This window comes from Tasmannia lanceolata, unplaced genomic scaffold (assembly GCF_043159265.1).
Source record: "Tasmannia lanceolata isolate RefF3 unplaced genomic scaffold, GAP_Taslan_0.1 ptg000015l, whole genome shotgun sequence".
Lineage (NCBI taxonomy): Eukaryota > Viridiplantae > Streptophyta > Magnoliopsida > Canellales > Winteraceae > Tasmannia > Tasmannia lanceolata.
Window position 1 is genome coordinate 21,331,902 of NW_027518692.1, and position 21,836 is coordinate 21,353,737.

The window sequence follows — 21,836 nt, forward strand, 5'->3', positions numbered from 1 at the left end:
TGTAAGATACAGAAAAATATTAACTTTTCTTTTAACGCAACACGAAGGGCCTCAGTTAAGAGATCTAACGGCCTAGATTTGATAATGTGAAAAAAGGGCACATTTATTGTCACATGAGCCTTCGATTTTTGCCATTTTAAAAGTCCCCTCCTCTTTTGATAAGGGCACTTCTATCTACTACATAAAATAAAATAAAAAACCTGCAATGAGGAAGTGCCAATCTGAATTGGGTTGTTGAAAATCCTATCAAATGAATGTTCCTTGTGTTTGAATCCAAGAAAATTCCGTTGTGTTTGAATCCAAGTCTCCGTTTGGTTGCAGGTACGCTGAGAGGAGACAAGCCTTGGAGTTACCTCATAGTTTAACCTTGTAGTGGTAGGGGGTGTCTTTTACCAATATAGAGGGAGGGGAGAAAAGAGAGAGAAAGAGAGAAGAAGCATCATTCCCAGGAAAATCCAAGCAAAAGGTGTTTAGGTTGGATTTTGTGGGGAGTTTCCATCTCACATCACCAGTTCATTTTAGATTATTGCAACCCATTGTGAGCCCATACGGATTATTGGACTCTAGGACTCACAATAGGTTATCACAATCTAAAATGAATAGGGCCTCATAGTCATCCGGAATTTCAGTGCTACATCAAGGGTTTTGATGACGTGGCACCAAAACACAAGCAAAATCCCCAAGCCATCAAGGCTTGGCCCCGTTCGTTTCAGATTGTGGCCACCAATTGTTAGGTCCCAAACCTATTATTGGACTCAAAATTAAACACATTTTCTACTCGAGGAATGATAAATGCAAGGGCCCTCTTTATGGAAGGGCCCGAGATGGGCCCTCAAATAGATCCATGTCATTTTCAAAGTCAGTTGAGAAATTGAATTTGATTACTCTCGATGACATGGATCTATTCAAGAGCCCTTCTCTGGCCCTTGCATAAAGAGGGCCTTTGCATCTATCATTCATCTTTTTAGTCTAATAATTTGTTGGGGGCTAACAATCGGTTAACACAACCTGAAATGAACAGGGCACTCCTGATCCAACAAAGTAAAAGATTGTTCCTATCATAACAAAAAGGGTGATGATATTTTCAACAGCAACAACATCTTCCCCCCCGCCCCCTGGGGCGAGTACCCATTCGCCCCCCTTTTAACACCGCCAGTACCCATTCGCCCCGCTTTTAACGTGATTTGACGTCAAAAAGCATTAAAGTTGCCCACTGTTCAAGTTATAAGGGGAGCAAATGCGTACTGCAGGGGATGAAAATATCATCGCCCTAACAAAAATCATGCTGCATTACAATCTAGTGCAATAAAAAGAGCATTCACATTTGCAATTAAAAATATTAAAATAACGTTGTAATTAATACTAAACCACACAAAACATGAGGGTGATTTTGTAATTTGTCAGCATCTAATTGGGTTTGGACATATAGTTTCATAACCTGGGTCCATTATGGATTTATGAATGATCCATCGAATTAAAATTACTATCCATAATCATTTTAGTCAGATCGAATCCTGAGAATCCGTCGGACTGTCAGGGTCGGCGCATAAGTCACCTACAGCACAAATGTCCTCTAGAGGAAGTTAAGCAAGTATCCATTTTGGTAACTAGATAATTGGGGGCGAGGTTTATGAGGTATCGCGCGTAGCCGGAGCAAGCCACTATAAATACACCATCTCTATGTAGTTTGGCCCATCCAACCCATTCATTCTATAGGACCTCACATAGATAGGGTGTTCCTAACTTCCTAAGAAACCATCTCCATACATAATCATAACCATTCGATCTATAGGAGCCTAATTTCTAGCCATCCATTTCAAAACCTCCACAAATCATAACCCTAACCATAACCCATAACCATAACCATAATCCTACCTATAACCTACAGAATGAATGGGTTCGATGAGTCAAACAATGGGAGAAGGTGTATTTAGAGGGCTGCTTAGGCTGCGTGATACCTCAGAAACCTTTTCCTGTAGATAATTTTCATGGGATTTATAACAAAACAAAAACAGTTCAAGAATCCAAGAAACAAAAGGATGTCGACTAAATAGAGGAAAAAGGTTTCTACAAACTCCTTTTTTGAGATGCTGGAATTTCAGGAGATTCAAGTCCCCAAGGAAATAGTTTCCCAAGGACCCAAAGACCCACTTAAAAAGTCCTTACACAAGTCCAAAAAAAACAAAAAATTCAATGCATTTCAAAGCTAAATGTAGAAGCAATTTCTAATAGAATTGAAAGGGGCTGTGTTTATCAAATCAAGAGCCACTTCATAGAACAGGGGAAAAAGCATCAGCAAACTCACAGATTATTGAGGCCAAATATGCTTGTGAAGCTTAACTCAGCTTCTAAATTTTTGCAGAAAAAGAAAATTTTGCATGTAGAATGAGAATGTCAGTGACTCAAATCACTCATCAACAAGAAGCTTAACGAATGCAAATGCCACAAAAGCAAGCTATTGAAGTGGCCGGGCTCAGACATAGTAACCTGTAAATGTGAACCCTCTTCCCACGATCTCACCGGCACAGAACCAGGCAAAGCATTCCAGCCCGAACAGTGCGCCAACGCCAACATCCTCAACTTTCAATTCCTTCCTGTTCCTCCACAAATGCTTAACATAATCCACTTCTTTCCATAATGTCTCATAACGTCCAGGAATGCTGCAAAAAGTAAGTAAATCAATTCCATATAGCAATCCATTGGCAGTAGATTGTGAAGAAGATGATGCTCTTTTAATGAACTCATGACATTTCATATAACAATCCATAGTTCAAGTAAGCGAGGTTTTCAATTATGCAACTGAAAATTCGACTTCAACCACAAGCAACTGAGATTATCAAGACGTATGAAGAAAATAATGTTAATGAACAGAGCACAGTTAGAGATCCACTGGCATAGAGAAAATCACAGTTGGTTGGAGAATATAACCAGAGACAAATTCAGGAAGATCATTACTAGCATTACAATTCCCTTGAAACTTCAAGCATATTCCTACATGATAAAAGAGCATATTGTTTATCAATGAGTATGATTACTCCAAAATAATCATAAGATTACCCAGTAGAATCATTTTTTGGTAAGAAAGGTTACCCAGTAGAATCATCTGAATCAATGAGTATGACTACTCCAGAGGACAAAGCAAGAAAAAAACATGAGCTAAAAATGATTTCTCATTTTTTTTTTTTTTTTTTAAAGAAGAAAGAAAGAGGCTTTAAGAAAGCGGAAATTCTTTACTAAAAAAAATGAGCACTTAAAATAAAAGGTGAAAAAAATAAATAAATAAGAATCCATCTGCATAACTTCACAAGAAAATTCCCACATCATAAATCAACTTCCACGGTAAAGCTTTAACATACAGGTATAAATTTTCTCACGCCATAAAAATATATATTTCTCACCAATGATGGTCCATAGCTAATTTACAAAAAGTAGTGGAAAACAAAAACATAGGATACAATCACCACAGTGCCAATCACATCAGTTCAATAGCTGTTGGGGGACAAAAAAACTAATCAGATATAAAAACAGAGATCTATAATAATGGGAAAAACTGGATGTGCTGATCTGAAACATCCAAATACAACCATTGTTGATTCTTCTTCTATTTAAATTTATTTTATTCTGGAACAGAAAATCAGGTATATCCCAACATTCTTATGGTGTTCCCTTTTTCTTGAAAAAGAAAAACTATTCTTCACCTCATGAAATACAACTTCAAGGAATTTCTATGAACTACATTGACTCCAACATAGGTACCTTATTTTCTTTCCTCTACAGATTCTTCCGCCTTATAAAAATCTTACTGCACGAAATTACAAAATGGACATCAACCAGAGTTTGTAAAGTTCACTAGCACATGAGATTTCAATTCACTGATGCATTTGAAGCCATCGCATCTTAAGGTTCAGTTTTCCACAAGCATTATCTTAAGGGTCCATTTTGTAAGTCAGGAAGGGATAGGAATGGAAAGGAATGACGTGTCCGACAGGGAAGAGAAAGGATTGAAAATGGAAGTTTTTTGGTTTCCATTGCATGTTAGGTTTTCAAGCTTGGAAGAGGGGGGGGGGGGGGGGGGGGGGGGGAGGGCGGGAAATCAAGCCATTAGAAACCAGAAGAAATAGCAATTTTGGAAATCAGGGTTGACTCCTTCCACTGAGCACTGCACACTTCTTTAGGTTTTGTAGTCAAAACGCAGAACCCCCATAAAAAAAATTCTTCTTGGTGCTGAGGGATGGCGGAGGGGGATTGGTACTACGATTTTTGATCTTATCGGAACTTTAAATGAAGGCGATCGTGTCGGTGGGATCAACAACACAATCGGGATCTGGTTAATCCCCCAAATCCTTGGAGGTGGAAAAAAGAAAAAGCAAGGGGGCGGATACAAGTTGGCGACTAGGTGATTGGAGTTGTCTTTCCTGTAAATATTTCAATTTTAACTGGCGGGACAGATGCCGGAGATGTCGTTTGAACACAAAGGACGGAATCTCGCCTCCAGGTGAAAAAAAGGAACAATCCGGACATTGGATCGGTCAATAACGAAGATGATCGATGGCCTGATTCTGGGATGATTTATGTACTCCCTGGGGGAGGTACCCCGGCTTTATCTATCTCGGGTACGGAGGTAGAATCAAGAGTATCCTCACTCAAAAGTTACCTAATCGGAAAAAGGAAGGACATTTATGGAACTATTCACGAACTCTCGTTATGGGCTAAGAGAGCTTGGCACCTCCCTCGTTTATCATGTCCATGTATTTTATCAAAGGATGAAGTTTTATTTATCTTCGAGACGGAAGAGGAAGCTGCAGTGATCATGAACAAAGGTCTAGGTTTGGGATGATCAACTACATTCCCTCTCCCCATGGAGTATAGACTTCACCCCGGGGTGGGAGGAACTTTGGATCAAGTTCTATGGCATTCCCCTCCATGTATGGGCCATATCAACAGTTGAAGCATTAAGTGGCCATCGCAACACAATTGGCATCGAATCCCTGAGCAATAGGCGTCTGATGGCCCTTGGCGCAGAGTCTCAGGTTTTGCATCCACACCCGGGTAGGATTACATCCCCACCGGATCTTGGCCCCTTGAATCATGTCTCTCAGATCCAGGAAAAGTTCGCGTCGGCGTTGGGAATTCCATCTCCTCTCCTGCCGGAAAATTTAGGCTGGGTATCCGTTGAACCAGTGGGACCTACCCCATCGATTTCAAATTCAAATACCTGTCAGAAAAGTCATCTCTTGCCCGGGGTACGAACAACCCCTCCTTTAGTAGTATCGAGGGGAGAAGACTAAAATTTAAGGGGACCCATCATAAGCGCCACTATGGGCGTCTTAGCTTTTTTCGTTCCTGGTCAAGGAAGGGTAGATTTGCGGAGGTAAGGAAAAATTTGGGTGCCGTCATATCTAGGACTCCCAGATTTTTTCCGGAAAGTTGTAATTCTAAAGTTGATCGCGCAGGGAAGGACGGCCCAGAGTGGCAGTCGCAGACTATCGGGTGGGGGGGGGTGGGGGGTGTCCCTTTTCAGGTCTCTGTCAAAGGAAAAAGGAGGTCCTTCCTTGGAGCCTATCCCAGAAAGAGTAGAAGTTCCCATAATAAAAGGTGATAGTCTTGGTGGGGCCATCTCGCTTCGTAAAGCCTGTGTCTCCTGTGGATGAGGTGTCCCTCAAAATTTAAGCTGGGCTTAGATTGTAACTTCTTGGGGAAAAGGTGTTTGTTCTTTTATTTTCTTTACCTGGGGAACAAATCTGTGGTGATGTGACTGCTAAAGAAGAGATTATCTGTAATAATGAAAGGAGTGCCTGTGCAAATATCTTTTAGGAAGCAGAGAAGGTTTGCTCATACATGATAATAAGCAATGTCTCTTACTGTGCCATCATTATTCATTTATGACGGAAAGAGACTCTTTTACGCTTCATTAAATGATAGTTGGAACGTTTGGCCTAGGGCCAGCGGATTGCTTGTGACGATTCATCTCTCCATCTATAAGAATTAAGGAAAAGTTTTCTTGGAGATACAATCTGTATCCTAATGGAGTTCCGAAATGTCTCACCATGCTCATGTCCCTCTACCTTGAGTTCATTAGAATTGAGTCGGAAAAGGAAGCGGTCGGTGGACCTTACCGAGATGGAAATTGCCTGAGGGAGGATCAAAGCAATGGAATATAACGAGGAGCTAGCCTCTAAGTCTTTGCCAATCCCTAGGGAAACCATTAGGGTCTTTTTGAAGCATCAGCGGAGACTCTTTTAAGAGTTAGCTGATAGAAGGCCGGAAGACTTCTATAGTACGACAGGTCTGCGAAATGTTAAAGATTCTCACTCCGCCATGCATAAGCATCCCTTCTTTATCAAGTTGTTGGTGGATGAAAGGGAGGCTAGACGAAATCGATGGGTGAATGATAAGGAGACTGGGATTAAAAAATTGGAGGACATGATTAAGCGGAAGCGGGCTTTCCATAATCAGAATCCATCGGCGGAGGGGCTTCGGGCTAATAGTATTGACGAGGAGGTATTCCTTACTAAAATTGAAACGCTCCTCTCGGATTTACAGGAATGTTCTGAAATTTATTGATGTTTACAAGACTTGTGGAATAGGGTTAAAGTTTTTGTCAAAAGGGGTTTTGCTTAGGTGGTAGGAAATTGTATGGGTACCCCCATCTTCTAAGGGGCCCAAAAGATTATAGATACGATAGGGACTACTGGTCTGCTATGTGTAATCTCTTTTTTTAATATATTATAATTAATTGTCGCCTTTCAAAAAAAATAAAGGCGGAAATGGCAATCTTGGAAAAGAAGCAAGAAGTTTCGTCCTCAAACTCTTTCCAAAAATAGGGATGGAGATTCGAATAGAGCTGAAATCAAGCTTCTTCAACCTCCTTCCGAAAAAAAATCAGGTTGTGCAGGACTCTCTGCTATAAAGTTTCATCAGATTCGATTCATTTCAAGCTTTCAGCCATGAAGTTGCTTGATTTTTCCAGGTTCCTGAGAGGGAAAGGGGAAGGGAAAAGGAATAACTCGCGGGATGGATGCATCACCAATAAACGATGGGAAGATTCATAGAAAATGACGACTCCAGATATGGAAGACAATCCAGAATCGCAAGTCGGAAGTCCAGCCAAGTTTTTTTGACAATCCAGACCACCGCAGATCGGAAATCCAGCCAAGTTGGAACATTCGTTAAAAATATGAATCTTCTTCAGATAACTCCCGTCAAGTCTGGTCCACTGGGCAAGTCCTGATTTGAAAATCGTCAGAAGGGGCATTCGAAGTGGGTGGTCGTTGGTGCCGACAAGGAGTTGTGTTGTTGCTGCTGCTTGGTATAGGAAGGTGCCGGGAGAAGAGGGGATATGGGCACATCAATAAACAGGATGCCTTCTGTCTCTTATTGCATCTCCGGCCATGGGTGAAGCTGCAATACTTTGCCCTCAAAGTCTTCATGCTATGGGTGGCGCTACAAAACAATGATTTTCAAAGGCCGCGGGCATCCTTCATTTGCTTTGTATAGGAAGCTAGCGGCATGAGGTGAAACTCACGAGAGAGAGAGAGAGAGAGAGAGAGAGAGAGAGACATTTGCCTCTTATAAAGAAAGGAAAATAAATGACAGAAAACCGGGTGCCACGCCGACCGACGAGCACCGACAAGGATAAGCACAGTTATTCAAATTTTTGCTTTCCTTGTTAAGGAAACAAAGATTCCAGGGCGTTTTACAGGGAAATTTCATGATCTTTGCACTTAACAACATTAAAAGCATCCAACCAGACCCTAAAAGAACCAAAATAATGTCTTACCTACTAGAAATTTCTCCACAAGCATCGTGGAGAACATCTAACATTGTTATTATTATGCTTAAAAGAATTCAAGTGCCATTTTATTCTTCTTATAATATAATTATCTAAGATATACTTTATCATTATAAAAGGGGGATGATCTCCGCACTCCCCCTTTTCAGGTCGTTCACTTGTCTCCTTTCAAGCCCTAAACCCTATAAATAGTCTGATATCCGCACTCCACTGACAAGGTGGTCCAAACCTAGGGTTCACATGTACTTTCTAGGAATTTAGGAGCATAATATAGGGTCTAATTCAATAAATCAGCAACATGAATTAACAAATCAGCATAAACACAACATAAATAATCAAACTTAGCAAGGGTTTTCAAAAAAAGATGATAAACTTTAGAGTTTTAATCATCAAAAGAAAATAGTTCATCCAAACATGTTCCATATAATACTCCAAAAAAGAGGAAACGACCATCTAACGAATGAAAATCAGATCTCAGTCAAATATGTCCTAGAAAATCAGCTCTATAAAGGAAATACTTAATTAAGCCCAAACAATACTAATGGGTAAGGGAGAATCTCTTGGCATGTTAGAGTAATAAAGTGACAAGGGCTGAGAATGATTAAGGTAAGGGTAAAGGTTAGAGGGAAAGATTTCAAGTGAAAAGATAACGGGAATCGTTGCAGGAAATGGAGGTGATTGAATTTGCACCAGGGGCGGAGTGTCGAGCTCCGTGCATTGGTCGTTGTGATGCAAAAGGTATCTAGAAAGAGAGAAAGAGAGAGCTAAATATGAGAAAGAACAAGGGACTAATCTTAACTGCAAGAGAAAAGAGAGAGAGATGGAGGGAGAGAAAAGTGGGATGACAAGGACAAAAGAAGGGCGGCTTATAAAACCAATTGTGAGGGCGAGGGGATGGAGAGGAGAAGCAAGGATAAAAAGAAAAAGAGGAGAAGAGTTGGAGGGAGAGAAGAGAAACACATGGAGCAGAGAAAGGATGGAGAGGGAGGGGGTGTTAGGTTTGATATGGAGATGTGTTTGGCTTAAGTGGTGGTCCATAGGGTTTTGGCTAGTAGGATAAAAGAACAGATTTTTAAAAGGCATAGGTGCGACGTGAGTGCATTTTAAAGAGTTTAGTGGTGAGCCACAGGAGCAATAGATGAGGTTTTAAGGTTTCTTCAAGTGAGTTTTGGGGATAGAAGTGCTAGGTCATGGAAAAACCAATGAGATTTTAAGGTTTTAAGTGAATGATTTTAAGAGGCTTTAAGTGGGCTTGGGCTTATTTCTAGGGTAGTGGGCAATGGGTAATAGGCAAGTAAAGTGGGCCATAGGTTGATGTGGCATCCCCGTCTCTAGCTCTATTAAAATAAATCTAAAAACTAAAATAAAATCCTAATAAAATGTAAATAATCATATCTGTCAATAAATTGATCCCAAATTGGAGACTAAATTTCATTAGCTCTTACCATGTGATAAGAACTAGACTTCATAAACTTTACAATGTGTCGAAACATAACCTCATGAAGTCGTCATAATGTATCGTATCTAACCACGAACAGTTGATCAGAGAACGTCCTCGCTAAGGATCTAAATATCTCAAGTGAAATCCTCGATAGATCTCTGTCGTCCGAACCTCCATGTCGTAAACTCTAGAAGGTGACAAAGTGAAGATGGTAAGCTCTAGGAAATATCTAATGTGTGTACGATGAATGACACTAATCGCGAACGAATCATATTGAATGAACATGGTCACTAGAACGCCCATGATGTAGAAGTGATCTCTCTAATGCTGATCATCAGCTACTTCGTTCCTCTCAATACTCGGTCACAACCTCTCTTAACACCTGTCGATATACCTCTTCGATATACCTCTTCAATGTAGCACACAAAGGCATCGGCACCAGCCTCAGCACTGCACTTCCCAGGACAGAGAGATGGCCATAAATGATCTCAAAGGAACGGGTAATAGAACTATAGTCTGTAAACTCTGCTATGGGTAGAATGAAGTTTCATTGATGATGCTCGTCACCAGCTAAGCATTTCAACAAAAGGCCTAAGTTGTGATTCATCAATCCCGTTTGTCCATCTGATTGGGAGTTGGGAGTAGTATGTACTATGAAATCGAAATATAACCCCTATTTTGCCCATATGCTGCGGAAATATCTCGAGAATAACCTAACTATACAAATCGACATAAAATGAGACACTTTGGAGAAACCATCAATAATAACAAGGATGGACTCAGCATTTTTTTATTCCCTCCCACTTTGATTTGTTCTTTTTGTAGTTCCTAGATTTCCATCTGCTAGTTCTCTTTTAATGTGTTTCTTGACCATCTTGGTCCTTTTTGCAATAAAATCTGCTATCATTCAAAAAAAAAATTAATGATTTTTTTTAATGGTAAAAAAAATGGACTCAACTCTCCTAACGGACTCGAACGTCGCAACAAAATGACTCGTCATGCACTTGGTCACATAAAATATCCCCACATGATCACATCACATGTGGTTTCATTGTGCAAGCCTTCACAAGATAGATCATTGGTTACCTCATGTAGAGCACTTTTATCATGGAGACTATTCTCTCCTCTGAGGAGAGTCATATTATTATCAATTACTTGCTCTAATTTGAGGATCGAACATCCTACCTGGAGAATTGGACAATATGTGACCCGGTCTACCTCACTTGGAATATTTGAAGGTGATAGTGTGTGGTTTGGGTCCTAGAAGACCACAACCTGCGTTTATCTCATCTACCGGTGGTCTCATGACTATGTTGTTAGGGAAGAAAGTGAGATTGAAGCGACTGGCTATGGGATTTCTCATAACAAAATTAGTAAGGCCTCAGTCAATGTCGTTTCGTCTTGTCTTGCCTTGACAAGGTGAGGAGCCTGGGTGTGTATTCCTTAGGTTCATAGTATTTTTGGGAGCCCCAATCCCAATATGTTTGCTAATGTGGTTCAGGTACCTCTAATCTCGGCTAACATGTCCGAGTGCTGGTACAACGTAAGTGTGTTGTTGGCGGGTCCATCGGGGTTGGACTTGTCCTTACTCCTGATGACAAATGTAACTGCATGTACAAGCATTGACCCTATTAGCCATTGTTTGGACAAATGTGAGAGCAAGAAAACCCTGCAGACACAGGAAAAGTGCTTAGACACCCTAAAAGAAAACAGATGGACATATGAGTAGGAAAATTGCATCTATTTGATCTAGAGCAGACTCTAAGATCAAACATCAATAACAAACATCGCTAAGAAACTCAACTAGTATCTAAAGACCCCTAAATGACAAACATCAATGAACATGGACTCAATGGGAATTTAATCAAACACTTGGCGTGTGCTAGAAGAGTTACATAAGACCTACAACTAAGGACCCCATCAATAATATTATCGAACGCCTAGAAGGCGTAAAGTGATGGAACTCTATACAGGATTTGAGCTCTGGGCTGTGACCTCTAAATACCAAATTACCGCAAATAAAGTGTTTGCGGCTATTTTCTGGGAATTTAAAAGCATAATATGGGTTCTAATTCAATAAAAAAGCAAGTTGCATTTCCAAATCAGCGTAAACATAAAATAAATTATCAAATTCGGCAAAAATTATCAAACAAATTATAAAGTTTAGGGTTCAATCATCAAAAGAAATTAATTCATCCAAACTTTGTCCCATACAATAATCCCAAAAAAAAAAAAAAAAAGAAGAAGAAACATGGAGGCTTGGGGATTGAAGAAACATAAGAGATTAAAGCATTTAATGACTTGGAAAAAGGTGACTAAATTGAAGAAACATGGAGGCTTGGGGATTGGGAAAATCAAGTTGCGAAATAAAGCTTTGATTGGCAAATGGTTGTAGAGATTTGGTGTGGAAAAAGAGGCTCTTTGGCATTAAATCATTGCCGACAAATATGGGAGAGGGTGGGGGAATTGGGATGCTAGGAACCCGGTTGTAGGCAAAGGTTCGGGTGCAGTGAGTCTATTTGTGTCTCATGTGTCCTATTTGAGTCTCTTGCTAGATTTAGAGTTAAAAAGGGAGATGAGATTCGTTTTTGGGTGGATCTATTGGTGGGGGAGTCTCCTTTATGTCATGCATTCCCGAAACTATTCCGTTTAGCAACCAATGGAGAGTCCAAAGTCTCTGATTATTTGGTGAGGGCTGAGGAAGGTATAACCTCAAAGATGATGAAATTGAAAGTTTCTCATCTCTCCTAGACCTCTTAAATTCCTATTATTGTTCGCCCTTTGAACCGGACCATAGAGTTTGGACACCCAAACCTCAAGGGGGCTTCTCGATTAAATCTTTTTTTTTTTTGAACGGTAACAGATTTCATTAGAGAAAAGGGTCAGATTGGGAATGTCCACCCACAAATTACAAAGACAAGACTTCTCAGTTAAATCTTTCTTTTACTCTTTGCATGATCGTTTCAAGAATGTCTCTAGTCGTGCCAAAATATGGAATTCCAATTGACACACGCACGCACGCACGCAAAAGGGTTGTAGCCATTGCATGGACCGTTGTCCATAAAAGTATCAATACATGTGATCGCATCAAAAAAAGACTGCTCCAAATGGCAGGTTGGTGGGTCCTATGCAAAAGGGCGGAGGAATCGTTGGACCATCTATTATTGCACTGCCTTTTTTTTCCTATTACCTTTGGACAGACACAATAAAACATTTTGGAATGGCATGGGTCTTCCCAAATGACATCAAGATGCTACTACATTGGACTAGCGGACCTTTTAGGAATACAGGTCAAACGATGTGGAAACCACTCCTATATGTCCTCATACGGAAGGTTTGGAATGAAAGAAACAACCGAATATTTGAGGAAAGGGAGAAGTGGGTCTATCAAGTTGCACTCGAAATCAAGATCGAATTAATTGCATGGACTAGAGAGAAGATGGTCTCACTTATGTAGTTGGTGAAATATTAAGAAATTGGCATGCCGTAATATGGGAAAAGAAGTTAAAAGAAAAGATAAACCCAAAGTGGAAGAACCCACCAAAGGGATAGTTCAAGTTGAACTTTGATGGAAGTTTGATTGGTAAACCCAAGTAGAGCCGGGATTGGTGGCTTCATTCATGATGCAAATAGGAGAGTGCCAATGTCTTATTCAGGCCCGGTGGGAATTTGTGATGCTAATGAAGCTGAAGTAAAAGCACTTCTCTTTGGCCTTAGATGGTACTCGAAATACAGCCTAGGCCCCCTTATTGTTGAGGGCGACTCATCGAATATCATCGCCTGGGCTACCAATAAATCTAAAGGACCTTGGAAGCTAGAAAAATCTATTATGGAGATATGAGATTTTGTACAAGCCATATGCCCTAGAATAGAACATAAGAGATGATCGAAAAATGAGATGGCGGACTCGCTAAGGATGGCGTGCTATTGGAATCGATGGTCATATCTACCAGGACTCCTCTAGGCATTGATGGGATGGAGAATATTAATATCTAACCTTTTCGGCACATTAGCATAGCCCATTTGTGTAACCTTTCTCTTCTTATTCAGTTTTTATAACTGTTTGATTTGGGGACATCTTGTCCCCTTGAATGTAATCTTTCTCTTCTGGGAATAAAATGTCACTTTTTCAAAAAAAAAATAGCTATCTAATAAAAGAAAATCAGATCTGAAACAAATCTGTCTTAGAAAATCAGATAAAGAAAATACATAACTATGGCCCAAACAATACTAATGATGTAAGGAAGAAATGGGGAATCTATAGGTCTTGTAGGGAAATAAAGTGATGAGGGTTGGGAATAATTAATGTAGGGGTAAAGGTTAGTAGAAAAGATTTCAAGAAAGAATTTATAGGAAAGGAGTAGAAAGATAGAGATAATTGGATTCGTACCTAAGAGGCGTGCAAGGATCCGTGCCTTGACATCGTAATGCGGAAGGTATCCACACACACACACACAGAGAAAGAGAGAGCTAGATAAGATAAAGAACAAGGGACAATGCCCACAACTCATCTTTTGGCTTATCATCATTTTACCCTTACCCATGACATGGCGCAAATGTGTCCACTTAAGTCAGTTATGTGGCTTGCTTATATGCTATTGGTAATAAAGCCCACCGCTTTTAAAAATCCCAGCCTTTTTATAGAAGCCCCATGGAGAGCCCTAAAGAGCGGCTATTCCCACAACTCCCCCTCTCCCCCCTCCCCCCTCCCCCAACACCCAAGCCAACCGCAAGGTCGGTTCTCCTTCTCCCTCCTCTTTCTCCTACTTCACCTCTCTATCTCCTCTTCTCTTCTTTCTTCTCTCTCTTTCCTCCCTTCTCCTCTTTCATCTTCTTTCTTTTTTCTCTCTTAATCTTCTCCCTCTCTTCTCTTTCCCTATGTTAGCCCAAGGGTTCAACAATTGCTCCGAGACTCATGTTTTGATGATTAACAGACACAATTTGTCAAGTAGTAAAAGATAATTTGGACTGATGGTTTGCATGTGTAAGTGCGTTATGTTTAGTCCAAAGCAGTTACTCAAGGTAAGCTAGAGTGGCACTTTCATCACCGATCCAAAGATATGGCCAAAGGTGAATTCCCCAAGAGATAGAAGCCTAAGACGGAGCAATTCACAGAGGATCAATGTAGCCGAGACATGACCCCAAGACTTGTCCAAGAATGAAGATTCATTAAGGAAAACTTCATTTCTTAGAAAGTACTTAGTCTCATTTGAATTTCAAGTTAAAGGGCACTAAAAGAGAGATTAAAATAAACTAAATTGGATTAGTGGATGGCCAAGGTAGTGTCCAAACATGTTTTGACCCATATGGCTGCCAATCTAATGATCAAAAGTAAGATAAAATGGTAGTGGAAAAATTAGCAAGATTCGAGATAAAATATAGAACAGATTGATAGCTTCCACAGAGCGCCGTGGGGCCGATCTATCTAAAAAAATACATGGCAACGGCTAGTTGCACGTAGCTCCATGGAAACCTCTGTACTAGCCGTTGGGAGCCCAATAACGGCTAGTTTGGGTTCCCCTCTATAAATACAGAGTCGGGGCTCATTTAAAACCATCTTAAATGCTTACCAACTTGATTTTTTATCGCATACTTACCTTAGGACCATCATTTTGATCAGAATGTTTCTCACACCCTCTCTCAAGTGCCTTAACATGTGATTTACATTCAAAGACTACTAGGATCAACTTCTAATCGTTCTTGGAGTGTGAAAGTGTGCTTTTAATCTTTGTATTAACCATAGTTTTAAAACTCCCCCTCGTCATCGTGGACTCCCCCGAGTCGACTCCCTTTTACCTTGGTCGCGTTGGCGTTTTGCTGCCGCAGTCAGTGTTTTTCCCTACAGAGTCAACAAAAACTCCTTTGACTCTCCCGAATTATGACCGCGTCAACCGAGTAATCAGCTACGTCAACCGAGTACTCGACCGCGTCGTGCCGAAGTGACTAGGATTTTCATCGGTCACGCATCCGTGTTTTTAAACACTAGTATTAGCTTTCTATGAGACAATTACAGCTTGTATTGTTCTTCTTTCTTCATTGCATTTGTGTAAGGTCACTAAATCAACCCTTGGAGCGGAAGAAAGCTTGGAAATTTGTAACGGTTTGATCTCTACCAGGAGAGAGATCAAGTGTTTAGTGAAGCCTCAAGGAAGGGTTCCTTGGGAAAGTGGAAGAAGCCCAAAATTGGGCCGAACCACTATAACCGCATGACTCAATCTCCTTCTTTTCCCATTGCCCTCTCTTGTGCTTGGTAACATCTTTACTAATTTATTCTTTGCTACTTCATTGATCACTTCTAAGTAAGTTTTTTTTATAATTAATTTAATTTCAAAATCAATCAAAAAGTTTTAAGTACCCAATTCACCCCCCCCCCCTCCCGAAAAATCCTCTCTCCCATATCCACTTTCTCCCCTTGTCTTCCACCCCTTCCTTAACTGCCGCTCTCTCTCTCTCTCTCTCTCTCTCTCTCTCTCTCTCTCTCTCTCTCTCTCTCTCTCTCTCTCTCCTGCAGTCCTCCTAGATCGGAGTTGCTGATCAATTTCTCCCTTTTCTTTTCCATTGTGTCAGTTAGCTATGCGTGTGCTGCTATTAGACCCTTTTCTGCTATAATTTCTGTAGTAACAACAGAATCTGTCCTCATTCCCTCTCTCCTTTTCCATCTCTTTGGCTGCTTTTGCAGTCCTTACCCGCAGCACACACTTCAATTTCATCACGTTTCCCTGCCATTTCACATGACACAAGTGGCAGGTAGAGCACTTGGAGGGATAGTAGATGTTGCTATTGCTCTAGCTCTTATTGTTTTTTTACACATCGAGATTTTAGGCTGAGGCTACCACGATTGGGTTAGATCATTCCCACTTCCTTTCAACAGCCCTATTGATACATATGTCGCTACATCTCCCCCTTTGACCAGCCCTCCATCTACTCATACCTTTAACGTGATTACAATACCCTAGTCTAATCTCTTTGGGCCCTAGTGTTAACCATTTTTGTATCGTTTCAGATTGTAGACAGACCTTTATATCATTATATCATTGCTGCCCCTTATTTATGGAATTAGTTTTATTTGGTGAAAGCTAATTGTTGCATGTTTTATTTGTCCGAATTAACTTGTTGGTGAATTAACATTAAGGCTAACAAACGCGCAAAAAACATAGATGTGATTTGATCATTCTCTGGTTGCTTAATATGTTCAAGTTGTTAGTGCTGATTCTACTGAATAATACACACTTTAAAGCTCCAAAGTTCTCCTTAAAGAACTAGTGAAGCCAAAGTTTGCACCAGGATTTTAATTCCTAGTTTTAGAATAATAATAAGCACTAGAAAGGTCATATTTTGTCTTTAAGTACATGCCATGGGCCACTGATCTTCAGATTGTTTATGTTTTTCCCGCTGCAGAAATTATTTCAGCTGATTAACATAATCTTCCTCTCCCCAAAAAAAGCCCTCAACTTCTGCTGGTTTAGATATTCAAATTCTCCTGTTCGTGTGCTGGTGAAAGCCCCGTTTCTGGGAAATTTCAATCGGTGTTCAATCCCTATTTGGAGCATACATGTTTCTGAAACCAGTTGGTGTCCATAGTATTTCACCCTGCAGAAAATTTCGATTTTCATAAATCACTGTGTGATATAATTCTCTAAGCGCATTGCCATATAGAGCTATTATTGTTCTGGAGGGAGGGACTATAAGGACAGGGGGGAGATTTTAATATTTTTAGAGACTGATTGCATCAGGAATCAAGGAACTTTTTAGGATAAAATTATTCAGTTGGGCGGCTCATCCTTGATATTAGAAGCTTGAGCATTCAGTTTGTGAGAGGAAGGGGATTCTCAACCAAGGTCTTTTTGGAAGTTTAAAGAGATAACTGAAGAAAAGCTTATAGAGGTGAAAACGGAGTGGAAAATGGTCGCCGCCACCTCATAATATTATGTTAAATGCTCAGGATTGTTTATTGGGAAATCCAAGATCGGCAGGGGTTGGAGGCTTTGCTTTTTTCCAAACTGATACAGTAGACATTTGTGTTGGCATTTTCAGGTCCAGTAGGCATCAATGGCATCAATGGCTTTGAACAAAGCCGAGGCGAGGACTCTTCTTAAAGGGTGGTGTGTATTTCTAAAGGAGTTAAGAGGAGGTTATGGGCTGAAGGAGACTCCTCGGATGTAATTTCTTGGGCAGTTCGTTGTGTGCAGGTCCTTGGTAGTTGGCTCACAATATCAACAAGATAGTTTTCCTAAAGGAATTAAGAGGAGGTTATGGGGTGAAGGAGACTCCTCGGATGTAATTTCTTGGGCAGTAAATTGTGTGCAGGTCCTTGGTAGTTGGCTCGCAATATCAACGAGATAGTTGGTGTGCATAGAGAAAAGGGTTTATCTACGCCACATGGGCCACACCAACCCCTTTTTTTGAATAATGGTACGGTCCAAATCAACTTAGAAAAGCTACCAATAAAGCAGGCTACAACACTAAAGTGGGTGCTCTTAGACTCTTAGAGAGGTTTTTTGCCTTGGAAAAATCATTGTTCCAATTGTAAGTTCTGCCTTTTTATTTCTTAATAGATATTTTTGTTATCGGTCAAAAATAATAAATAAATGATACAGAAAATCTCAAAAAAATAGTGAAAAAACCAAATCATACATATATGTCGCAAGACCTCTAAAGTCTCAAGATATTTTGACGTCAGTTTCCCCAATTTAATATGAAAAGATGTAAAGGCCTAGGTAATATTTTCCATTTTATATCTAACTGTTTCCTAGCCCTTCTATTATCGAACTCTATTGTAAGATGAAGATCACAGTGTATTCGTAGTTTTCATAGAATAGAAGTACAGTTTAGTACTATTTTCATCCAAATCTCTCAGATTCAATTTAATTTGGATACACAGGTATAAGTTTTCATAAAATAGAAGTACAGTTTAGTACTATTTTCATCCAAATCTCTCAAATTCAATTTAATTTGAATACGCAGGCATAATTAGAGACAGGCATAATTAGAGACTCAAACCATAATGACACATGCATTAATCAATGCTTCAATGTCTATGCATGACCCCTCCGTGTAGATCTAATTCCCTTCTTCTTTTTTAACAATATAAATGAGCGCACACACAGCAATAGAATTCACACATGCAGCAATCATTCAAGCAGAGAATGGGTAAAGGAAATAGCACTTCTCTGATGGATGAAAAAACGTTCAGGCAAACTAAAAGCATCCAGACCGTGCTTCCTATTGTATGCATCCATCATCCATGGAATGATGGGAAAAGGCATAAGGGCTTATCCTAATCGGGGGCCTGGAACGGCAATGACAGAACACTGATTGGGAGAGGCCTGGCAATTGGAAGGAAGGAGCGCAGAATTGTCGGTCGCTTTCCCCAGATGTACCCTTTTGGGGAACTGGGTTACCAAAGTCACGATCAGAGGTGAGGTTAATTCACCAGTTTGTAGACCACACTAGATGCACTCAACTCAAGAGACAGGTGCCAAGCATAAAAATGAGATGAGCAAACAGCAAGTGCCAAGTTCTGCCACATAACTATGGACTTCAGACAAAACAATACCATGTCAATCAGATGCAAAACCAAATGCACGCGTCATGTGAATGACATAAGATACACGACCACAAATATTCTAGTTACCAACCTGAATCCCATTGTCAGAACACTCACATTTAGTCAAAATAAATGTTGCTACTAAGGAAAACTGCAGGAAATGTTCATCCACAAACAATGAGCAGAAATTGAAAAAAGCGATCATGGAAAATGAGTGCAAGTCTATGCAAAATGAGTCTGATACAATCAACCTTGAAAGCAAAAACGTCATAACAAAGTCACAGCATTGAAGGAAATGATAACCTAGCAAGACGAGTGTAAAGTAGTTGCTTGGCCAACAGGTTGCATTTCTCGACAGTGGGTGGTTCCTGGATGTACTGCTTGTTCTGCTCTAGCAACTGCTTATAGTAACCTGTCCCATGTTTTGCCACAAACTGTGAGGCTTGACCAGCCTTGGACTTAAGTTGCTGCAATCTCGACGCCATGGGCAACCTAAATTATGATTGCAACACAAACCCAAAAAGCTTATCAGAAAAAACTACTACTTTTCTAATGGGTAAAATGGGTTCAAACCGCGTACTCAAACCCATCAAATACCAACTTAAGAACATCTATACAAGAAAATCACATTTCAAAATTCTCGAATTCTACGAGTTCTGCAGCCATTGGAACACATTTACTGTCTACCCACTACATAGTGCAATCTCGATGCCATAGGCAACCTAAATTATGTTTGCGACACAAACCCAAAAAACAAGTCATCAGAAAATATGCTTCTTCTTTTCTGATGGGTAAAATGGGTTCAAGTCGCGTACTCAAACCCATCAAAATCCAACTTAAGGACATCTATACAAGAAAAACGCATTTCATAATTATCGAATTTTGCATGTTTTGCAGCCATTAGAACACATTTCTAGTCTACTCAGTACATATTACAAATATCTGGTGACCGAGTTATCAAAACAATACGTAGACAAACCCTAAATCAAATTGCAAACAACCGAATCCTACCAGCTAAAAACCCTAAAATCAAACCCTACAAGTACCAAAAACGGGACCAGCAAAATTCAAAACCACAAAGAAAAACCCTAAATCAAATAATCCAGATCTAGATGCGCCTAAGAACCAAACAACAAGCAAACAGAAAATCGAGCAAAATCAAACGCAGAAAATCAAACAAAAAAAAAGAAAGGAATCAAAAATCAAAAGAAATCAATCTGAGATAGTGAAGTGAATATACCTTAATCTTGCTTTTAAGGGGGCGAAAAATGGAAAATCGCAGAGAAGAAATGCCGACAAAGAACAAGAGCTTTGAATAGGATTTTATCTTTGCTATTTGCTACTACATCCTTGAAGGGGCAATTTTGTAAATATGAGAGGGCTACTTATATCCGCACGAATTTTTTTATAAACGAGACGACGCTCTTTGTTTTACATTCCTGGGAAGTGATAAATCCGCTCCCCTTTTTTACTTAGGACAGCACCCTTTGTTTTACTTAGTGTTTTTATGACTATTCTTTTACACTAGAGAGAGCTGTCCCGAGTAATAAAAGAGGCGAATATATCACTTTCTTTATCTAATCGGCTGCTGAGAGCTTTTATTGGAATTCAAAATAAAGCCTCTTCTGCATAACTTCTCAAGAGAAATTATACCGTGCATGCCTCCGACGACGCTCAGGCACCATATAAAATACTAAAATCTCTTGGAGAAATTATATGATGCCCGACCGTCAAAATGTAAAGCGCGGAAGGAGACAAAAACTGCTGCGTTGGTTTTTGAACCAAGGAAAAGTAGAAAACAGTGCATTCTCTTGGATTAAAAATCAAGGGAGCTGCCGGCATCATATAATTTCTCAAATCTCCGAACTTGTACTTCCCAAATGAGATCTTGTTTTGATAAGAAAGTCAAAAAGTGAAAATAAGGATAATATCATTAGAGAATTGATATTTGCACAAACTCGGCCTGTCATTTTTCTTTATTTGGCTTGTGAGAGCCTAGTGGGAAATGTAATAACCATCTGACAGCTCTTTAAATACTAAAGATAAGATGGGTTAGTGAAAATACCAAAATATGGTTGTGCTGATATCAATTTCCATATCATTATACTTTTGGTCGAACTTTTACATAAATGATATATCACTAGTAATGTAGTAGTATCAGTAGACAACGGGGACGAGACAAGCCCTGGACTTACCTTGAACTTTCCTCCTAGAATAGTGGTAAGTAGTGTTTTGTTGTCAACCTCATAGAGTAATGGGAGGGAGCATTACCAATAAAGAAGAAGGAGAGAGAGAGGGGGGGGGGGGCATTACTCCTCCAAAGAACTCCAAGAAAAACTCCTCTGTTCTTTTAGGCTGGATTCTCTTTGGGAGGAAACAAAGATCACGGGCAGGAGACATCCCTAAGTGGGGGTGGCAACTTATTTTTGGGAATTCGCGTTGAGCTTTACCTAAAAATCCGGTCGGGGTCGAGTTGATTCCTATTCATTTTTTAGCAAAAGCTCAACACGACCCGACCCAAGTTGCAGCCCTATCGACGCTAAGTAGTCTACAGATCATTGATTAAGCAGGGGACGTCCCTAAGGCCTATTCATTTAACCGATGGTGAGGCCCCAATCATCAGTTGTCACAATCTAGACCTAAGTAGTTTACGGATCATCGAGCACGATTTTGCTAACCTGGAACCCAAATGCCAAGAAAGATCCTTAAGCCATCTGGGCTTCTGTGGAAGCAAACATTAAGGACAATTTCAATTCCCAAAAAGTTAATAAAATGAATTAAGAAAGGCTACTAACTTCCTCACGACCATATTTCAATATGGGGCAAACTCACCTTGTTATATAAATTTTACTTGGCTATTGAGAGCTAGAACTGCCTTGGACAGCTGTTTAATTAATGTAAAACAAGGTCAGTTCACCTCATTAACAAAATATGGCCGTGAATACTAGGTATTGATCAGGAAAGTTAGCTTCTCTTTGCCATGAATCATGTTCGTATGTTGCAACGTGCCAAAGTAAGCCGAAGTTGCTGATCTTCATTTTCCTACCTACGAAAAG

The 21,836-nt window shown here is 40.0% G+C and overlaps 1 protein-coding gene across 1 annotated transcript; it reads right to left on the bottom strand.

The window, feature by feature from the left end:
• Window positions 1-2,211: 2,211 nt before the first annotated feature.
• LOC143845535 (uncharacterized) lies at window positions 2,212-20,173 on the bottom strand. The gene is made up of 3 exons (XM_077353913.1): window positions 20,021-20,173; window positions 19,084-19,272; window positions 2,212-2,660 (listed from the first exon to the last, which is right to left on the bottom strand). Exons 2-3 carry the CDS (start codon window positions 19,263-19,265, stop codon window positions 2,474-2,476), a joined length of 369 nt encoding a protein of 122 aa, XP_077210028.1. The 5' UTR covers window positions 19,266-19,272; window positions 20,021-20,173; the 3' UTR covers window positions 2,212-2,473.
• Window positions 20,174-21,836: the final 1,663 nt, after the last annotated feature.